At 43.9% G+C, this 17,916-nt stretch overlaps 1 protein-coding gene across 7 annotated transcripts in view; it reads left to right on the forward strand.

The window, feature by feature from the left end:
* SLC22A3 (solute carrier family 22 member 3) overlaps positions 1-17,916 on the forward strand; it is a 291,993-nt gene that overhangs the window by 62,984 nt on the left and 211,093 nt on the right. For all 7 annotated transcript variants that reach the window (XR_008891398.1, XR_008891399.1, XR_008891400.1 and 4 more), the window contains one exon: positions 2,636-2,739. Coding sequence is in view for 3 of the 7 variants with exons in the window: in XM_056566777.1 (XP_056422752.1) it covers positions 2,636-2,739 (104 nt within the window). In the remaining 4 variants the exon portion in view is untranslated. The remainder of the gene's footprint in view (positions 1-2,635; positions 2,740-17,916) is intronic.

Consider the following 17,916-nt stretch of genomic DNA (forward strand, 5'->3'; position numbering starts at 1 on the left):
TACTCAGGAGCACAGTATGTGGCAGTATTATATCAGGGGCACAGTGTTTTACAGAATTCATTGATGGGGCAAAGACACCTCGTTCAATGTTTTAAGGGACAGAGAAGTATGATTCTGTTCAGGGCATAGTGGTGATATAATATTTAGGTTCACAGTGTGTAGCAGTATTATATTCATGGGCACAGTGTGTGGCAGTATTAGACCAGGGGCACAGTGTGTGGCAGTATTATAGCAGGAGCACAGTGTGAGACAGTTGGGAAACGAATATGACTTAATAGTGTTCTACAACAGGCAGTGCCTATTTCTTGCATGGCACTGCGGCCACTAGATGTGAACCAGATCTTAGCGTTTAGCTCGGACCTTCACTAGATAGCAGACCTGGATAAGCGGACCACTACTAAAAGTGCTTGAGTACCCCTGCTCTATAATATCTTAATTCATAAGAAAGAAAGAAATAAGAAATAGGTCAGCATATTTTAATATATGTATGTACAATAGTCAATTTGGTTAAAAATATCTGTTTTAGCCAAAGCAGACAATATTTATATTCTTTTCACATTTTAGACCAATTTTCAGTTTTGTTCTTTTTATATATATATATATATATATATATATATATATATATATATATATTTATTAATTTTTTTAATTTTCAACATCATGTGTCCTAAAAAACAGTAGTCAAAATATGTTAAGGTATGCAGTGCTATTTAGAAGGCCTTGAGAAAGCGTTCTGGTTAATGTGGAACTGTTGGTGTGTTTCTCAATGCTGTGACCTGCTACTAAGCAATAAAGAAGCAGTTTTATTTGCACAATAGCCTGGAGTGCCGCCTGCTATTTTCTCACCCCTGATTATTTGAAGGACTTATCTGTTGGAGCGGGCACCGGCAGTGCTACCGTGGATAGGTGGTCCTGGGGATCCCGGATTTAAGCCTGCAAAAATCCAGCTGGAAAGGTGCATGCTACATTTGTTCTCCTCAATTGTGGTTTTCTATTTAGAAGATATTGAATTACTGGTACATAATGTAATGCCTACCCAATTAATAACCTTTGATCGTGAAATGTTTAAAAATGTGTCCTAAGATCTGACGTTTAAGTGATTGGATGTGTTCACTCGTCGTTCTTTTTTCAGTCTATTGTACTAAGAAAAAATAGCCTTCTTTATACAGTTATTCAGGGTTCAATGGAATTCAGTGGGAAAATGGCTGATAATGCATACATTTTATCTTTTAACAGATGTGATTTTATGTTTAAAAAAACAGCCATCTTTTAAGCAAAAGACAGCTGCAAAAAAGATGAAACCAAAAACCATGTGTAAACATTGTCAGTATCTGTTAAACTGATAAAAAAATATTTAAGAGACTGCTGGTGTATATGGTACAACAGGTGTTTTAGCAAGCATAATCTTAGCTTAATTCACAAACTACGTCGTCTTCTGATGTGTCCAAACATTCACCTGCTTCATAGGACATACCGGGAACACAGCCCAGCTTATATCCCAGCCAGATGCCAGTCTTTGGCATAGGCAGTAGAGTTTCTGTGTAACTCAGTATCTTGTGTGTAACAGTTTTTTCTCCTTTGAACTTGTCTATTAGTAATTTGTCCCTTTTACTGCTTCCTTTACTTGCCCTTGAAGGGCTTAACTGTGTATATAATTACAGCAATAAATAAGATATTGTTCTGGAGACACTATTGATGTAGTCAGCCAATTATTTCTTCATTCCCCTTTATGTAGCACTGGGCATTTTTATGATTGGGTTTCTTTAGAGTACCAGTGAATCTGGATGTGCTTTCTGTTTCAGTACTCATACTGTTAATTTTATTCTAGTATTTTTATTGTGCGACCTTGCAAACCAGTAACAGATTATTAGGGTGTTTACAGTGTGGCTTGCTATCTAACCTTTTAGCCAAATCACTGTCCACCATGCAGAGAGACAGGCTTGGATTGTTGGCGTAGTCTTAGAATACAACATGCATTTGGTCTTAATCAGAGGTCAAGTCCTGGTGAAAAAAGTGTGGGAACTCACCCAAGATTTACACTCAAGGACTGCAGGACTCTTGCTAAAGGCACAGTAAAAAAAAAAATAACACCCAAACGGATGTGAAATGGCCGCATAAAACAACATGAATACATACTGTACAACAGGAGTCAGGAGATGTAGTCGGTAAATGTAAAAATATAACATCACAGCCAATTTTTAAGGAGATTTTTTTTTTTGTGATCCATACCTTTCTATTACTTTTTAGTTGGAATAGCTGCAACAATGTCTTTCTTGCAGGAGGGGGGTTGTAGCTTTCCTATGCCCAATGCTACATTACATCTAGATTAACATTTCATTTATATGAGATTAAATTATGGTAAAAGCTCAATAAATATTTATTTCTTTTAAACTCATACATTTTGTTTTTCAAACTACTTAAACCCATTCCCACTTATATAAATATCCTAAAATGTTTCAACAGGTCTCTGCTAAGTAATAAAGTATTAATAAATCACTGTATTAGTGTCTGTATAGTACCACATTTACTTGATAGTTGTTTTCTTATTCAATAAAATGGCATTATATACTTCACAATTGTTTTTGCATTCATTCAGACAGAAGAATTAATAGTCATGTGCTTTGTTTTCCAATAGTACAACCTGGTATGCACAGATGCATGGAAACTTGACATGACACAAGCATCACTGAACTTGGGATTTTTGATAGGGGCTCTGACATTGGGTTATGCTGCAGACAGGTAAACAATATTGCATGCCTACTTCCTATATTATTTTTTTATCCATTGTATTTGATGGAGATCTACCGTAATTTTTTTTAGTATACACAGTATTTTCTTTATATTTGATTCGACTGCTGTTTTCTGCTCCTGTATGTGTAATATAATGGGGGAGATTTATCAAAGGATTTAGACTGGTTTTTCTTGTCTAAATTTGTCGCACAGAAAGTCGCAGTCTAAATATGTGCGACTTTTCTGCGACTTTTGCTCTAGAGGATTTTTAGAACATGATGCATGCAAGTCTATTTTAGACTGAAATGCATTGAAAAATGCATTGGTGCTGAATTTATCAAAAGCGACTTTTCAGCGACAAGTCGCATAGGCTGAAAGTACGCCGAAATGTCAGACCATGTTGGAGCAGGTTTAAATATAGACTAAAGCATAGATCATGCAGTCTGTGCACAGAATTTATCAAGAGCTGTGCGCCATTTGATAAATTAGGTGCACAATAGACCAGACTAACCCTCTGTAGTTTGGTCTATATTGATGCGGGACATAGACAACTTTGATAAATATCCCCCAATGTGTCTAAATTCTAACATGTATAGGCCACAAATGTAAAGGCCACAAATAGGCCTTTTTTTATTTTTTACTACTGAGTTCTATTTAACTCAATAGTAAAATGCCAATTAGAGTACTCACATATTAATTTGACAGCTGTAATACTTGCTCTCCAGCAATCTAAGTCTGAAACACTTCACCAAAGTTGGTGGTTCTTTTAGAGCATACAAGGACCAGGCTTTAATATAAAAAATACAGTGCTTACAAAATGGAGACTGTTATTAGTAGGATCTGGTTCTTAGGGTTAATTTTCCTGTGTTTGGCTGAAGCATCATGCGTTGCTATGATGATGCCTGGATCAGGGGGCTTGGACATAGAACCAATTACGTCTGGTCTCAGTGTCCACACCATTTTCAGGTGCACATTAATACCCAGTCATGGGTTCACACCATGATTTTACTCTACGGCTGCCGGATCTGCCAACCGGAGTCACCGTTTAACTCCGGTAAGGTCATTGAAATGAATTAGATACAGGCCAGGTCGGGCTGGGATATGGGAGCGCCCGGTTCTCGCTCCCCCCAACCGGATCTGGCAGAGGTAGAGTGAAATCGTAGTGTGAACCCACCTTTAGTTTGTTTCTCAAGTTGGCTGTGTTCAGTCTTTTTGCCCTAGATTCTGCTTTACTCCTTACTTGATCCTTCCTGTGTAACTTTGACTCTTGGCATTGTGACTTGATTATACCTGCGCCTTTAATTTCTGTGCTGCTAACTCTCATGATTTTGATTTGACCTGTTTAACTATGCTTTCCCTGTTTGTCCCCTGCACTTACAGAAAACAGGGATTGCTGCCCAGTTGGGATCCATCGTTTTGGGCGGATGTACAAATAGACAGGGAAAGTAACTGGGAATAAGATTTAGCTGCAGTTTTCCCTGCCCTAGGTGACAAAGACAAAGTAAAATGACACACAGACATGCAAAACAGTTATAAAAGAAAAAATAAGCAAAAATTATCGAACACTATGAGTGAAATTTATCAAAACCTGTGTAGAGGAAAAGTTGACCAGTTGCCCGTAGAAACCAATCAGATCGCTTCTTTCATTTTTCAGAGGTCTTTTCAAAAATGAAAGAAGAAATCTGATTGGTTGCTATGGGCAATTGGTCAACTTTTCCTCTGCACATGTTTTGCTAAATCTCCACCTATATGTATAATTTCCTCTCCTTTCCCAGGTGGACAGCCAGAGATCTTAGCTCAGTCAGACTGACCCCCATCCTGTGCACAGATGCATGCATGTACAGATGCAGTTTTCAGTGAATTTTTTCCCCCTGAAATTCAAAATATAACAACATAAAAAATGCACTGTGTGAACCCAGCCTAATTTCAGTTAAAGGGGTACTCCACTCCTAAGACATCTTATCCCCTATCCAAAGCATAGGGGATAAGATGTCTGATCGCGGGGGTCCTGCCACTGGGGACCCCCACAATATAGCATGTGGCACCCACCTGTTTCTTGTCCGGAAGCGCTGGAGGGTCTGGGTCCCGACCACGGGAACGGAAGTTCGTGACGTCACGACTCCGCCCCATGTGACGTCATGCCCCGTCCCCTCAATGCAAGTCTATGGGATGGGGCAGGTGGGTGCCGCATGCTATATTGCGGGGGTCCCCAGTGGCGGGACCCCCACGATCAGACATCTTATTCCCTATTCTTTGGATAGGGGATAAGATGTCTAGGGGTGTAGTACCTCTGTAAATAATTACATAGAAATTAATTTGAGTAGAATACAGACATAGCGCACATCTACAATCTTGTATAATGATCTGATTGCTTCTCAGCACAATATAAAAAACTAACAGGTTGTTAGTATAAATTTTTGATCAAAAAGTACAAGCCCACTCGCCACGTCAAGGCCACCTATTCAGAGTGGGTCCCTAGCATAAAATGGCGTAGCACCGGGCGGCGACCACCACCGCCGCGAGACAGGTGCCCACGGGGGGGAGCGACCCACTGGCAGAGCGGCCCCAATGCCTCTCAAACCAGTCTATAGGCCGCACCCGCCCGCAGACACAGTGCCACGGCAGCAACGGACGGCGCCCCGCACCATACCAGTGTGAACAAGGTGTAATGGCTCACTTACCTTGCTCTCCCAGTCAGACTGGGAGGCTGCTAGGAGTGAAATGGCCCTAGTGTGGCTAATTACCACCTATATAGGTTTGGGTTGAGGGGGTGGGGAAGAGTGCAGCACATGTTCAAAAAAAAATAATAATAATTACATAGTACAGTCGAAAAAAGACACATGCATATGCAATAATGTTATTTTGTTCAAAGAATGTATATAAGACTGTTTTGAAGTTTTTTTGCTGTGACTGTAGACTGTTCTAAAAATTCACAAATCTTATGGTAAAAAAAAACACTTACCCCATGTAACTAAACCTTTTTTTTTTTAGGCGGAGGGATTGCCACTCTGGTCTTTTGAGGGTATTTTATAGGAAACAGTTTTTCCTCATATTTTTTGTATGGGTGATTCATATACCTAAATAAGTTAATTGTATCCCCACTAATCTGCAAAAATAGAGCTGTTGATCCCATCCTCTATATCATTAATAAATAAGTTAAACAAAAGTCGGCCCAGTACTGAACCTTGGGGTACACCACTAACAACCGGGGACCAATCAGAGTATGAATCATTGACCACCACTCTCTGGAAAGTACTCAGCCCACTAAGCCCAAAGGACGTTTTCATTTTTTCCTCCTCGCCTTCAAAAAATCATAACTCTTTTATATTTTCATCCACAAACTAGTATGAGGGCTTGTTTTTTGCGCAACCAGTTGTCCATTGTAGTGCCATCACTCGCTTTACCATAAAATGTATAGCGCAACCAAAAAAATACTATTTGTGTGGGGAAATTAAAAAGAAAACCACAATTTTGAACATTTTGGAAGGTTTCGTTTTCACGCCGTACAATTTACGGTAAAAATTACATGTGTTCTTTATTCTTTGGGTCAATACGATTAAAATGATTCCATGATAACATACTTTTATATTACAGTTGCGCTTTAAAAAAATTGCAAACTTTTTAACCAAATTAGTACATTTAAAATCCTATTTTTAAGACCTATAACTTTTTCATTTTTCCATATAAGCGGCAGTATGAGGGCTCATTTTTTGCGCCTTGATCTGTACTTTTTATTGATACCATATTTGCTTAGATAATACTTTTAATACATTTTTTATCAATTTTTTTGGGAGTAAAATGTTATAAAAAAGCAACAATTTTTGACTTTTTTTTTTACGTTCACGCCGTTCACCGTACGGTATCCTTAACTTTATATTTTAATAGTTTGGATATACACGCATGCGGCGATACCGAATATGTATATTCATTAATTTTTTTTTACAGTTTTTGGGGGTGAAATAGGGAAAATGGGCCAATTTACGTTTTTATTGGGGGAGGGGGTTTTTCAAATTTTTTTTACTTAACTTTTTCGACATTTATTTTTACACTTTAATAGTCACCATAGGGGACTATTTATTGCAATCATTCGATTGCTAATACTGTTCAGTGCTATGCATAGAGCATAGCACTGATCAGTGTTATCGGTCATCTTCTGCTCTGGTCTGCTCGATCGCAGACCAGAGCAGAAGACCCATGGAAGGCAGCGGAGGCAGGTGAGGGGACCTCCGTCTGCCATCCTGGATGATCAGATCGCCGCGGCAGCGCTGCGGGTGATCCGATCATCCATTTTAGTGTCCACAATGCTGCAGATGCCGTGATCTGTATTGATCACTGCTATCAGCAGCCGGGACCTGCCGCGCATGATCAGGGCATCGGCTCTGATGCTCGCGGATATGTATAGGACGTAAATGTACGTCCTGGTGAGTTAAGTACCACCTCACCAGGACGTACATTTACGTCCTGCGTCATTAAGGGGTTAAGCCAGTTTTCAATCCAGTTATTTAGCTTTCTTCCTGTATAACTTTTCCTGCTATGTACGCTCTGAATTTATTTATATCAGTTGAACTTTTATTTAATTTGTTACTCCCTTCCTGTTACCTGATGTAACAGGGTGTCATTAAAAACTTTATCTGGAAAGAGAGAGCATTGGCACTGCCACCATCAAAAGCCCAAAATAATAGCATGAGTTTAAGCTTTGAGCGTCATCTGCAGATGCTATTAATAGCTAGGTGGTACTCACGTTTAAAGAAACAGTTCTTGTAAAACATACAATAGAAGAGAATGAAAAACGGAGCACTCACCTTTTGCCACTTGTGTCACCAGGTCCACGCAAGTCAGGCTGCAGCTTGGGAGAGGTGAGTGCTCCGTTTTCATTCTCTACTATTGTATCTGTCATTAAAATCACCTTGAAGTCCTATTACATCAGGTTGATTATATGAACCCTGCCACTATGTCAGTGTGATCACTGGTGGAAGGACAGCTGTAATGCAACTTTGATCTGAAAAGTCTAATCCTAGCAGTTAACCTGTTCAGCGCTGTAATCTAACCTAACCTACATAGACTGCCTCTTACAAACCTGTTATAATATACTTTTTATATGCCCTTACAGGTACCTGTGAATATTTACTTTTATTGTAATTGTGCTCTTTGCTGCATACGATGCCATAGAGACATAGCATGAGCCATGTACCTATGCTGCTGGTGCTCAGAATGGATAAGGAGATTGCTAAGCAACAACATGGCAAAGTTAAAGCATTATAGTAATTTAAATAAACTTTTGACATGTCACACAGACATGTTGTGACACCCCCTCTTATTGTTAGATATAGGCTGGGTAAAGTATGCAGCTGTGTACTTTATTACCCGGCTTGGCACTCAATCCGACTGACTGCATGAGACAGGCTCCATTGTAAGCCCTTCTACTGCAATCAGTCAAATCAAGCGCCGAGCTGGGAGTGAAGTACGCTGCTATGCGCTACAACCTGGCTATATCTAATGGTCTCAGGACTGCAACCCTGCGACTTTATAACTGAAGGTACACTTTAACAATGGTTAAACTGCAAAACATGTCCATGGTTGATCAATTCAAGTAATTTGTTATGCTGTTTAGTTATGTTGAAACTTGTTGGAGAACATTTAGCCATGGTCTTAAGCAAAGAAAGCGTAAGCAATACTTATACACTTATCGGCATTTAAAAGTAACTTCACAGGAAAGCTAAGAGAACAGGAAAATGTAACACACAGGGAATGCTCTATGATCCATAAATCTGTTCAGGTCAAGAAATATTGTAGGCTAAAGAGTCTAAAAAAATGTATTCTACAAATAGTAAGAGGTGAATGTTTTGTTTTTAATCTAATAAAAGTACATATGGCATGGCACATCATTACAGTACCCTCTTGCTTTGAATTAACTGAACTATGTTCTGCCATCAATTTAAACTTTTTTCTCTCTCACGCCCTTTAGCCTGTGGCATGCACGGGTCACTTCTGCTGGTACAATTATCTTACACATCAGTTGCTTCGTTTTAGTTTATGACATCTTAAGAATTATTTTCTAGTCTATAGAGCAATATAAAAGAGAATAGACCTTTTTGATGTCCAGTGCATTCATAATAGCAACTAAAAACAAAGAAACATACTACTGTATAGTCAATATTATGCAAACTTGATGAAAGATTAATATAGTTAATTATAATTTCTTTATTTTTATGCTAACACATAATCTAATCAAGAAACACATAATCAAGAAAAAAACTTATATATTGACTTGGAAATTATTTTATTTGGGCAGAACTATTACCACTTCAAGCATGGGTTTACATATACTATTTTGGTCAGTATTTTAGGCAAAACCAGAATGGGTGCAAAACTTTCCATTATAGTTTTCTTGTGTCTACTCCTGGATTTAGCAACAAATACTGACCAAAATATTATGTGTAAAACTAGCCTTAAAGTTAGAGTACACAGCTGAAGTATATCAAATACATATTATTAATTTGACAGTAGTGATACATATACTAATGATTAATAGTAATGTCACAGTTCTTAAAGGGGTACTCCAGGGAACTAAACCTATAGCCCATCCTTTCCCTCTCACCAACTTATTTATTTGTCTAAATATCATTCATTAGCTATAAAGAGCAATTGTTACGCCGAGCGCTCCGGGTCCCCGCTCCTCCCCAGAGCGCTCGCAACATCCTCGCTACGGCAGCGCCCCGGTCAGATCCACTGACCGGGTGCGCTGCGATACCGCCTCCAGCCCGGATGCGATTCGCGATGTGGGTGGCGCCCGCTCGCGATGCGCACCCCGGCTTCCGTACCTGACTCGCTCTCCCTCGGTCCTGTCCCAGCGTGCGCGGCCCCGCTCCCTAGGGCGCGCGCGCGCCGGGTCTCTGCGATTTAAAGGGCCACTGCGCCACTGATTGGCGCAGTGGTTCCAATTAGTGTCTTCACCTGTGCACTCCCTATGTATACCTCACTTCCCCTGCACTCCCTCGCCGGATCTTGTTGCCCTTGTGCCTAGTGAAAGCGTTCCCTTGTGTGTTCCTAGCCTGTGTTCCAGACCTCCTGCCGTTGCCCCTGACTACGATCCTTGCTGCCTGCCCCGACCTTCTGCTACGTCCGACCTTGCTTTTGTCTACTCCCTTGTACCGCGCCTATCTTCAGCAGTCAGAGAGGTTGAGCCGTTGCTAGTGGATACGACCTGGTTACTACCGCCGCAGCAAGACCATCCCGGGCTCTGGTGAACACCAGTAGTAACTTAGAACCGGTCCACTAGCACGGTCCACGCCAATCCCTCTCTGGCACAGAGGATCCACCTCCTGCCAGCCGGCATCGTGACAGTAGATCCGGCCATGGATCCCGCTGAAGTACCTCTGCCAGTTGTCGCCGACCTCACCACGGTGGTCGCCCAGCAGTCACAACAGATAGCGCAACAAGGCCACCAGCTGTCTCAACTGACCGTGATGCTACAGCAGCTACTACCACAGCTTCAGCAATCATCTCCTCCGCCAGCTCCTGCACCTCCTCCGCAGCGAGTGGCCGCTTCAGGCCTACGACTATCCTTGCCGGATAAATTTGATGGGGACTCTAAGTTTTGCCGTGGCTTTCTTTCACAATGTTCCCTGCACTTGGAGATGATGTCGGACCAGTTTCCTACTGAAAGGTCTAAGGTGGCTTTCGTAGTCAGCCTTCTGTCTGGAAAAGCTCTGTCATGGGCCACACCGCTCTGGGACCGCAATGACCCCGTCACTGCCTCTGTACACTCCTTCTTCTCGGAAATTCGTAGTGTCTTTGAGGAACCTGCCCGAGCCTCTTCTGCTGAGACTGCCCTGCTGAACCTGGTCCAGGGTAATTCTTCCGTTGGCGAGTACGCCATACAATTCCGTACTCTTGCTTCTGAACTATCCTGGAATAATGAGGCCCTCTGCGCGACCTTTAAAAAAGGCCTATCCAGCAACATTAAAGATGTTCTGGCCGCACGAGAAATTCCTGCTAATCTACATGAACTCATTCATCTTGCCACTCGCATTGACATGCGTTTTTCCGAAAGGCTTCAGGAGCTCCGCCAGGATATGGACCTTGTTCGCACGAGGCGTTTTTTCTCCCCGGTTCCTCTCTCCTCTGGTCCTCTGCAATCCGTTCCTGTGCCTCCCGCCGTGGAGGCTATGCAAGTTGACCGGTCTCGCCTGACACCTCAAGAGAGGACACGACGCCGCATGGAGAATCTCTGCCTGTACTGTGCCGGTACCGAACACTTCCTGAAGGATTGTCCTATCCGTCCTCCCCGCCTGGAAAGACGCACGCTGACTCCGCACAAAGGTGAGACAGTCCTTGATGTCAACTCTGCTTCTCCACGTCTTACTGTGCCTGTGCGGATATCTGCATCTACCTTCTCCTTCTCTACTCTGGCCTTCTTGGATTCCGGATCTGCAGGAAACTTTATTTTGGCCTCTCTCATCAACAGGTTCAACATCCCGGTAACCAGTCTCGCCAGACCCCTCTACATCAATTGTGTTAACAATGAAAGATTGGACTGTACCATACGTTACCGCACGGAGCCCCTCCTAATGTGCATCGGACCTCATCATGAAAAAATTGAGTTTTTGGTCCTCCCCAATTGCACTTCTGAAATTCTCCTTGGACTACCATGGCTTCAACGCCATTCCCCAACCCTGGATTGGTCCACAGGGGAGATCAAGAGCTGGGGTACCTCTTGTTTCAAGGACTGCCTTAAACCGGTTCCCAGTACTCCCTGCCGTGACCCTGTGGTTCCCCCTGTAACTGGTCTCCCTAAGGCCTATATGGACTATGCTGACGTATTTTGCAAGAAACAAGCTGAGACTCTACCTCCTCACAGGCCTTATGACTGTCCTATTGACCTCCTCCCGGGCACTACTCCACCCCGGGGCAGAATTTATCCTCTGTCCGCCCCAGAGACTCTTGCTATGTCTGAGTACATCCAGGAAAATTTAAAAAAGGGGGTTTATCCGCAAATCCTCCTCTCCTGCCGGAGCTGGATTTTTCTTTGTGTCCAAAAAAGATGGCTCCCTACGTCCTTGCATTGACTACCGCGGACTTAATAAAATCACGGTAAAGAACCGCTACCCTCTACCTCTTATCTCTGAACTCTTTGATCGCCTCCAAGGTGCCCACATCTTTACTAAACTGGACTTAAGAGGTGCTTATAATCTCATCCGCATCAGGGAGGGGGACGAATGGAAAATGGCATTTAACACTAGAGATGGACACTTTGAGTATCTGGTCATGCCCTTTGGCCTGTGCAACGCCCCTGCCGTCTTCCAAGACTTTGTTAATGACATTTTTCGTGATCTCTTATATTCCTGTGTTGTTGTGTATCTGGACGATATTCTGATTTTTTCTGCCAACCTAGAAGAACACCGCCAGCATGTCCGCATGGTTCTTTAGAGACTTCGAGACAATCAACTTTATGCCAAAATGGAGAAATGTCTGTTTGAATGTCAATCTCTTCCTTTCCTAGGATACTTGGTCTCTGGCCAGGGACTACAAATGGACCCAGACAAACTCTCTGCCGTCTTAGATTGGCCACGCCCCTCCGGACTCCGTGCTATCCAACGTTTTTTGGGGTTCGCCAATTATTACAGACAATTTATTCCACATTTTTCCACCATTGTGGCTCCTATCGTGGCTTTAACCAAGAAGAATACCAATCCTAAGTCATGGCCTCCTCAAGCGGAAGACGCCTTTAAACGGCTCAAGTCTGCCTTTTCTTCTGCTCCCGTGCTCTCCAGACCTGACCCATCTAAACCCTTCCTATTGGAGGTTGATGCCTCCTCAGTAGGAGCTGGAGCGGTTCTTCTACAAAAAAATTCTTCTGGGCATGCTGTTACTTGTGTTTTTTTTTCTAGGACCTTCTCTCCGGCGGAGAGGAACTACTCCATCGGGGATCGAGAGCTACTGGCCATTAAATTAGCACTTGAGGAATGGAGGCATCTGCTGGAGGGATCAAAATTTCCAGTTATTATTTACACCGATCACAAGAATCTCTCCTATCTCCAGTCTGCCCAACGGCTGAACCCTCGCCAGGCCAGGTGGTCTCTGTTCTTTGCCCGGTTTAATTTTGAAATTCACTTTCGCCCTGCCGATAAGAACATTAGGGCCGATGCTCTCTCTCGTTCCTCGGATGCCTCGGAAGTAGAGCTCTCTCCGCAACACATCATTCCTCCTGACTGCCTGATCTCCACTTCTCCAGCCTCCATCAGGCAAACTCCTCCAGGGAAGACCTTCGTTTCTCCACGCCAACGCCTCGGAATCCTCAAATGGGGTCACTCCTCCCATCTCGCAGGCCATGCGGGCATCAAGAAATCCTTGCAACTCATCTCTCGTTTCTATTGGTGGCCGACTCTGGAAACGGATGTTGTTGATTTTGTGCGGGCCTGCACTGTCTGTGCCCGGGATAAGACTCCTCGCCAGAAGCCTGCTGGTCTTCTTCAGCCTCTGCCTGTCCCCGAACAGCCTTGGTCTCTGATTGGTATGGACTTTATTACAGACTTACCCCCATCCCGTGGCAACACTGTTGTTTGGGTGGTCGTTGATCGATTTTCCAAGATGGCACATTTTATTCCTCTTCCTGGTCTTCCTTCAGCGCCTCAGTTGGCAAAACAATTTTTTGTACACATTTTTCGTCTTCACGGGTTGCCCACGCAGATCGTCTCGGATAGAGGCGTCCAATTCGTGTCAAAATTCTGGAGGGCTCTCTGTAAACAACTCAAGATTAAATTAAACTTTTCTTCTGCTTATCATCCTCAATCCAATGGGCAAGTAGAAAGAATTAACCAGGTCCTGGGTGATTATTTACGGCATTTTGTTTCCTCCCGCCAGGATGACTGGGCAGATCTTCTTCCATGGGCCGAATTCTCGTACAACTTCAGAGTCTCTGAATCTTCTTCCAAATCCCCATTTTTCGTGGTGTACGGCCGTCACCCTCTTCCCCCCCTCCCTACTCCCTTGCCCTCTGGTTTGCCCGCTGTGGATGAAATAACTCGTGATCTTTCCACCATATGGAAAGAGACCCAAAATTCTCTCTTACAGGCTTCATCACGCATGAAGAAGTTTGCTGATAAGAAAAGAAGAGCTCCCCCCATTTTTTCTCCCGGAGACAAGGTATGGCTCTCCGCTAAATATGTCCGCTTCCGTGTTCCCAGCTACAAATTGGGACCACGCTATCTTGGTCCTTTCAAAATCTTGTGCCAAATTAATCCTGTCTCTTACAAACTTCTTCTTCCTCCTTCTCTTCGTATTCCTAATGCCTTTCATGTCTCTCTTCTTAAACCACTCATCATCAACCGTTTCTCTCCCAAACTTATTTCTCCTACTCCTGTCTCCGGTTCTTCAGACATCTTCTCCGTAAAGGAGATACTGGCCTCCAAAAAGGTCAGAGGAAAAACTTTTTTTTTAGTGGACTGGGAGGGCTGTGGTCCTGAAGAGAGATCCTGGGAACCTGAGGACAATATCCTAGATAAAAGTCTGGTCCTCATGTTCTCAGGCTCTAAGAAGAGGGGGAGACCCAAGGGGGGGGTACTGTTACGCCGAGCGCTCCGGGTCCCCGCTCCTCCCCGGAGCGCTCGCAACATCCTCGCTACGGCAGCGCCCCGGTCAGATCCACTGACCAAGTGCGCTGCGATACCGCCTCCAGCCGGGATGCGATTCGCGATGCGGGTGGCGCCCGCTCGCGATGCGCACCCCGGCTTCCGTACCTGACTCGCTCTCCCTCGGTCCTGTCCCGGCGCGCGCGGCCCCGCTCCCTAGGGCGCGCGCGCGCCGGGTCTCTGCGATTTAAAGGGCCACTGCGCCACTGATTGGCGCAGTGGTTCCAATTAGTGTCTTCACCTGTGCACTCCCTATGTATACCTCACTTCCCCTGCACTCCCTCGCCGGATCTTGTTGCCCTTGTGCCTAGTGAAAGCGTTCCCTTGTGTGTTCCTAGCCTGTGTTCCAGACCTCCTGCCGTTGCCCCTGACTACGATCCTTGCTGCCTGCCCCGACCTTCTGCTACGTCCGACCTTGCTTTTGTCTACTCCCTTGTACCGCGCCTATCTTCAGCAGTCAGAGAGGTTGAGCCGTTGCTAGTGGATACGACCTGGTTACTACCGCCGCAGCAAGACCATCCCGCTTTGCGGCGGGCTCTGGTGAACACCAGTAGTAACTTAGAACCGGTCCACTAGCACGGTCCACGCCAATCCCTCTCTGGCACAGAGGATCCACCTCCTGCCAGCCGGCATCGTGACAGCAATTTCCGTCTTTCAGCTGTCACTTGCATGCAGGGAGTGAGAGAAAGATGTAATTATCAGATACTTATTGCCTTTGTGCAAACCCCTCACTGAGACTAGCCCCCACCCTCCTGCAAGACAAACACCACATGATTTCTGGCTTCAGAGGCGCATCTCCCCTCCCCTCCCTGTGTGAGGATCTTGTGGCAGAGAAGCGCAGTGAAGATTCTCAGTCACAACTCAGCACATAAGGCTGCACTTTTTCCTACTGTAGATCTTATCAATGACTGCTGCCATTCAGAGTATAGCATGATTTATTGCTGGGGGGAAGGATAGTTTGAAAGAAAAGACATGTAGTGTGTGCTGCTAACTGTTTACAAAAACACAGCATGCACACATATAGTGAAAGCAGTTGGCTGGCAGCCAAAGCCAAAGTCAAAGCTAAATAGAAAAGAATCCATTACACAAAGCTGCACTGACTTCTGGGAGTTGTATTCTGGGCTGCAAGCAAGGAAAAATAATATTCAGGAGATAATAGGGGCCACAAGAGCGGCCAAAACCACATGGATAACTACAGGGGCCACCACGGCTTTAGGGCATTTTTATTTTTCTGAACTTCCCCGGAGCACCTCTTTAATGATATGACATAACATATTATCCAATACAATCTAATATGAATTAGATATTAAATTAAAGTCAATGGGGTCTGCAACGGATATTCAGCAGTGGGAATTTTGCTGTAGAAAATCTGCCATGTAGAGCCCCCCCCCCCCCCCTATTTAAAGTTGCAGTGGGAAACACTTAGGGTGTATTCACACATACAGTATCCTGCACATGTTTGATGCGCAGAATTTGAAGCTGCAGATTTAAAGCTGTGTTTAGTCTCTTAGTTTACATTGAACTCTGCAGTATAAAATCCTAAGGGACTGTTCACATGAGCAGATTTATTAGCAAGTTTGCAGCAAGTTTTCTTCTGCAAGTTTGAGCAGGATATCCACACAAGAATACACTGACTTTCTGCCGCGGAAATTATGCTGCAGTACATCTGCTTTGGAAAACCTGCCACGACTCAAACTTGCAGTGGGAAACCTCAATGCAAACTCACTACTAGATCCACCCATGTGAATGGACCACAAGACTATGTTTCCATACAACTGTTTTGTGGCGTTTTTTTTAAACCCCTTGAAGAAGCAGGAATCTTTCATTTTTGCACTTATTGCATTTTTATTGTATTTTGTGCCACTATTTGTATTTTATAATGACATTATTCATTTCCCCAGAAAATCTATGGCGAAACCAAAAAATTATTTGTGGGGCAAAATTAAAAAAAAAATAAAACAAAAAAAAAATTGCCATTTTGTAAATTTTGGGGACTTCTATTCCAACGTAGTGTACCTTATCTTTTTTTCTGTAAGCGCATACTATTATAATGATTTCAAATTTATATAGGTTTTATTTTTCCACCTTTTTTTTTGTACGAAAATGAATATGCTTAAAATTTTCCTCTTCTGACCCCTACTATGTTTTTATTTTTCCATATGCGGGGTATATGAGGGCTCATTTTCTGCACTGTGATCTGTAATGTTTATCGTTACCATTATTGTTTTTGATTGAACTTTTTTTTTTTTAATTAATGATATGTGAAGTGACAAAAAATACGTAATTCTGGACTTTGGAATTTTGGAAGTATACGCCATTGACCATGCGGTTTAATCAACCTTAAATTTTTTAATAGTTCGGACATTTACACACGTGGTTATACCACATATGTTTATTTCACAATATTTTAGTCCCCATAGGGAACTATGACATACAGTCCTTTGATTACATATACTGTTTAATACTGGGGTTAAACATATTTTATTAGTTTTTTGTGTTTTTCAGTTTTATAATGATATATATATATATATATATATATATATATATATATATATATGTACAGTCAAGGTTTTTGGTCTGAAGTCCCATGCAAGTCTTAGGCTATGTTCACACGGTGGAATGTCCGCTCGGAAACTTTCCGTGCGGACATTCCACCGACCGCAGAGCGCCGGCATAACATGCAGGCTCTATGACTGCTCGAAAATGCACCGTGACTTTCCGTGCAGATTCTGCTGAAAGAATAGACATGAATATTCTTTTGTTGGAGGCCGGAATCAAAATTTCCGTGTGGCACGGAAATTCTGCCATGCAACAGTGAAGCAGAATCCCATTGAAATCCATTCACAAGCTCTGCTCTGCATTTCTGGGTGAGTATGTCAGTCCAACTTGCAAGCCACACCCCCCACAGAAAGCCACGTTCTTCCCACAAGCCACGCAACCTTTATTTTTGCCCTTTTTTTTATTTCACCTTAATGCCGAAAACACTATTTTTGACACATAATAGGTCCTTCAACCTCAATCTCACAGGTAAACCCCACTCCACAAGCTCCCCTCTGCATCTCTGTGTGAATGTGTCTGTCCGGCTTACAATCCTGCACACAAGCCACACATCTTCTATTTTGGTCCTATAATGTGCGTGGATTAGGAGGTTAGGGGGAGAGAAGCGGCGCCGACAACCAGGGGGAGAGAAGGGGCAGCGGCACCCATTGCCGGCGCCGCTGCCCCGTTGCCGCCACCCATCCCCGGTGGCATAATTACCTGAGTCGGGTCCGCGCTGCTGCAGGCCTCCGGCGTGCGTCCCCTGCGTCGTTGCTATGCACGGCGCGGCGCACTGACATCATGCGCCGCGCCGTTCAGCGCATAGCAACGACGCCGGGGACGCAAGCCGGAGGCCTGCAGCAGCGCGATCCCGACTCAGGTAATTATGCCACCGGGGATGGGGGGAGGCAACGGGGCAGCGGCGCCGGCAATGGGTGCCGCTGCCCCTTCTCTCCCCCTGGCTGTCGGCGCCGCTTCTCTCCCCCTGGCTATCGGCGCCGGCACCGATAGTCAGGGG

This window comes from Hyla sarda, chromosome 3, assembly GCF_029499605.1.
Source record: "Hyla sarda isolate aHylSar1 chromosome 3, aHylSar1.hap1, whole genome shotgun sequence".
Taxonomy (NCBI): domain Eukaryota; kingdom Metazoa; phylum Chordata; class Amphibia; order Anura; family Hylidae; genus Hyla; species Hyla sarda.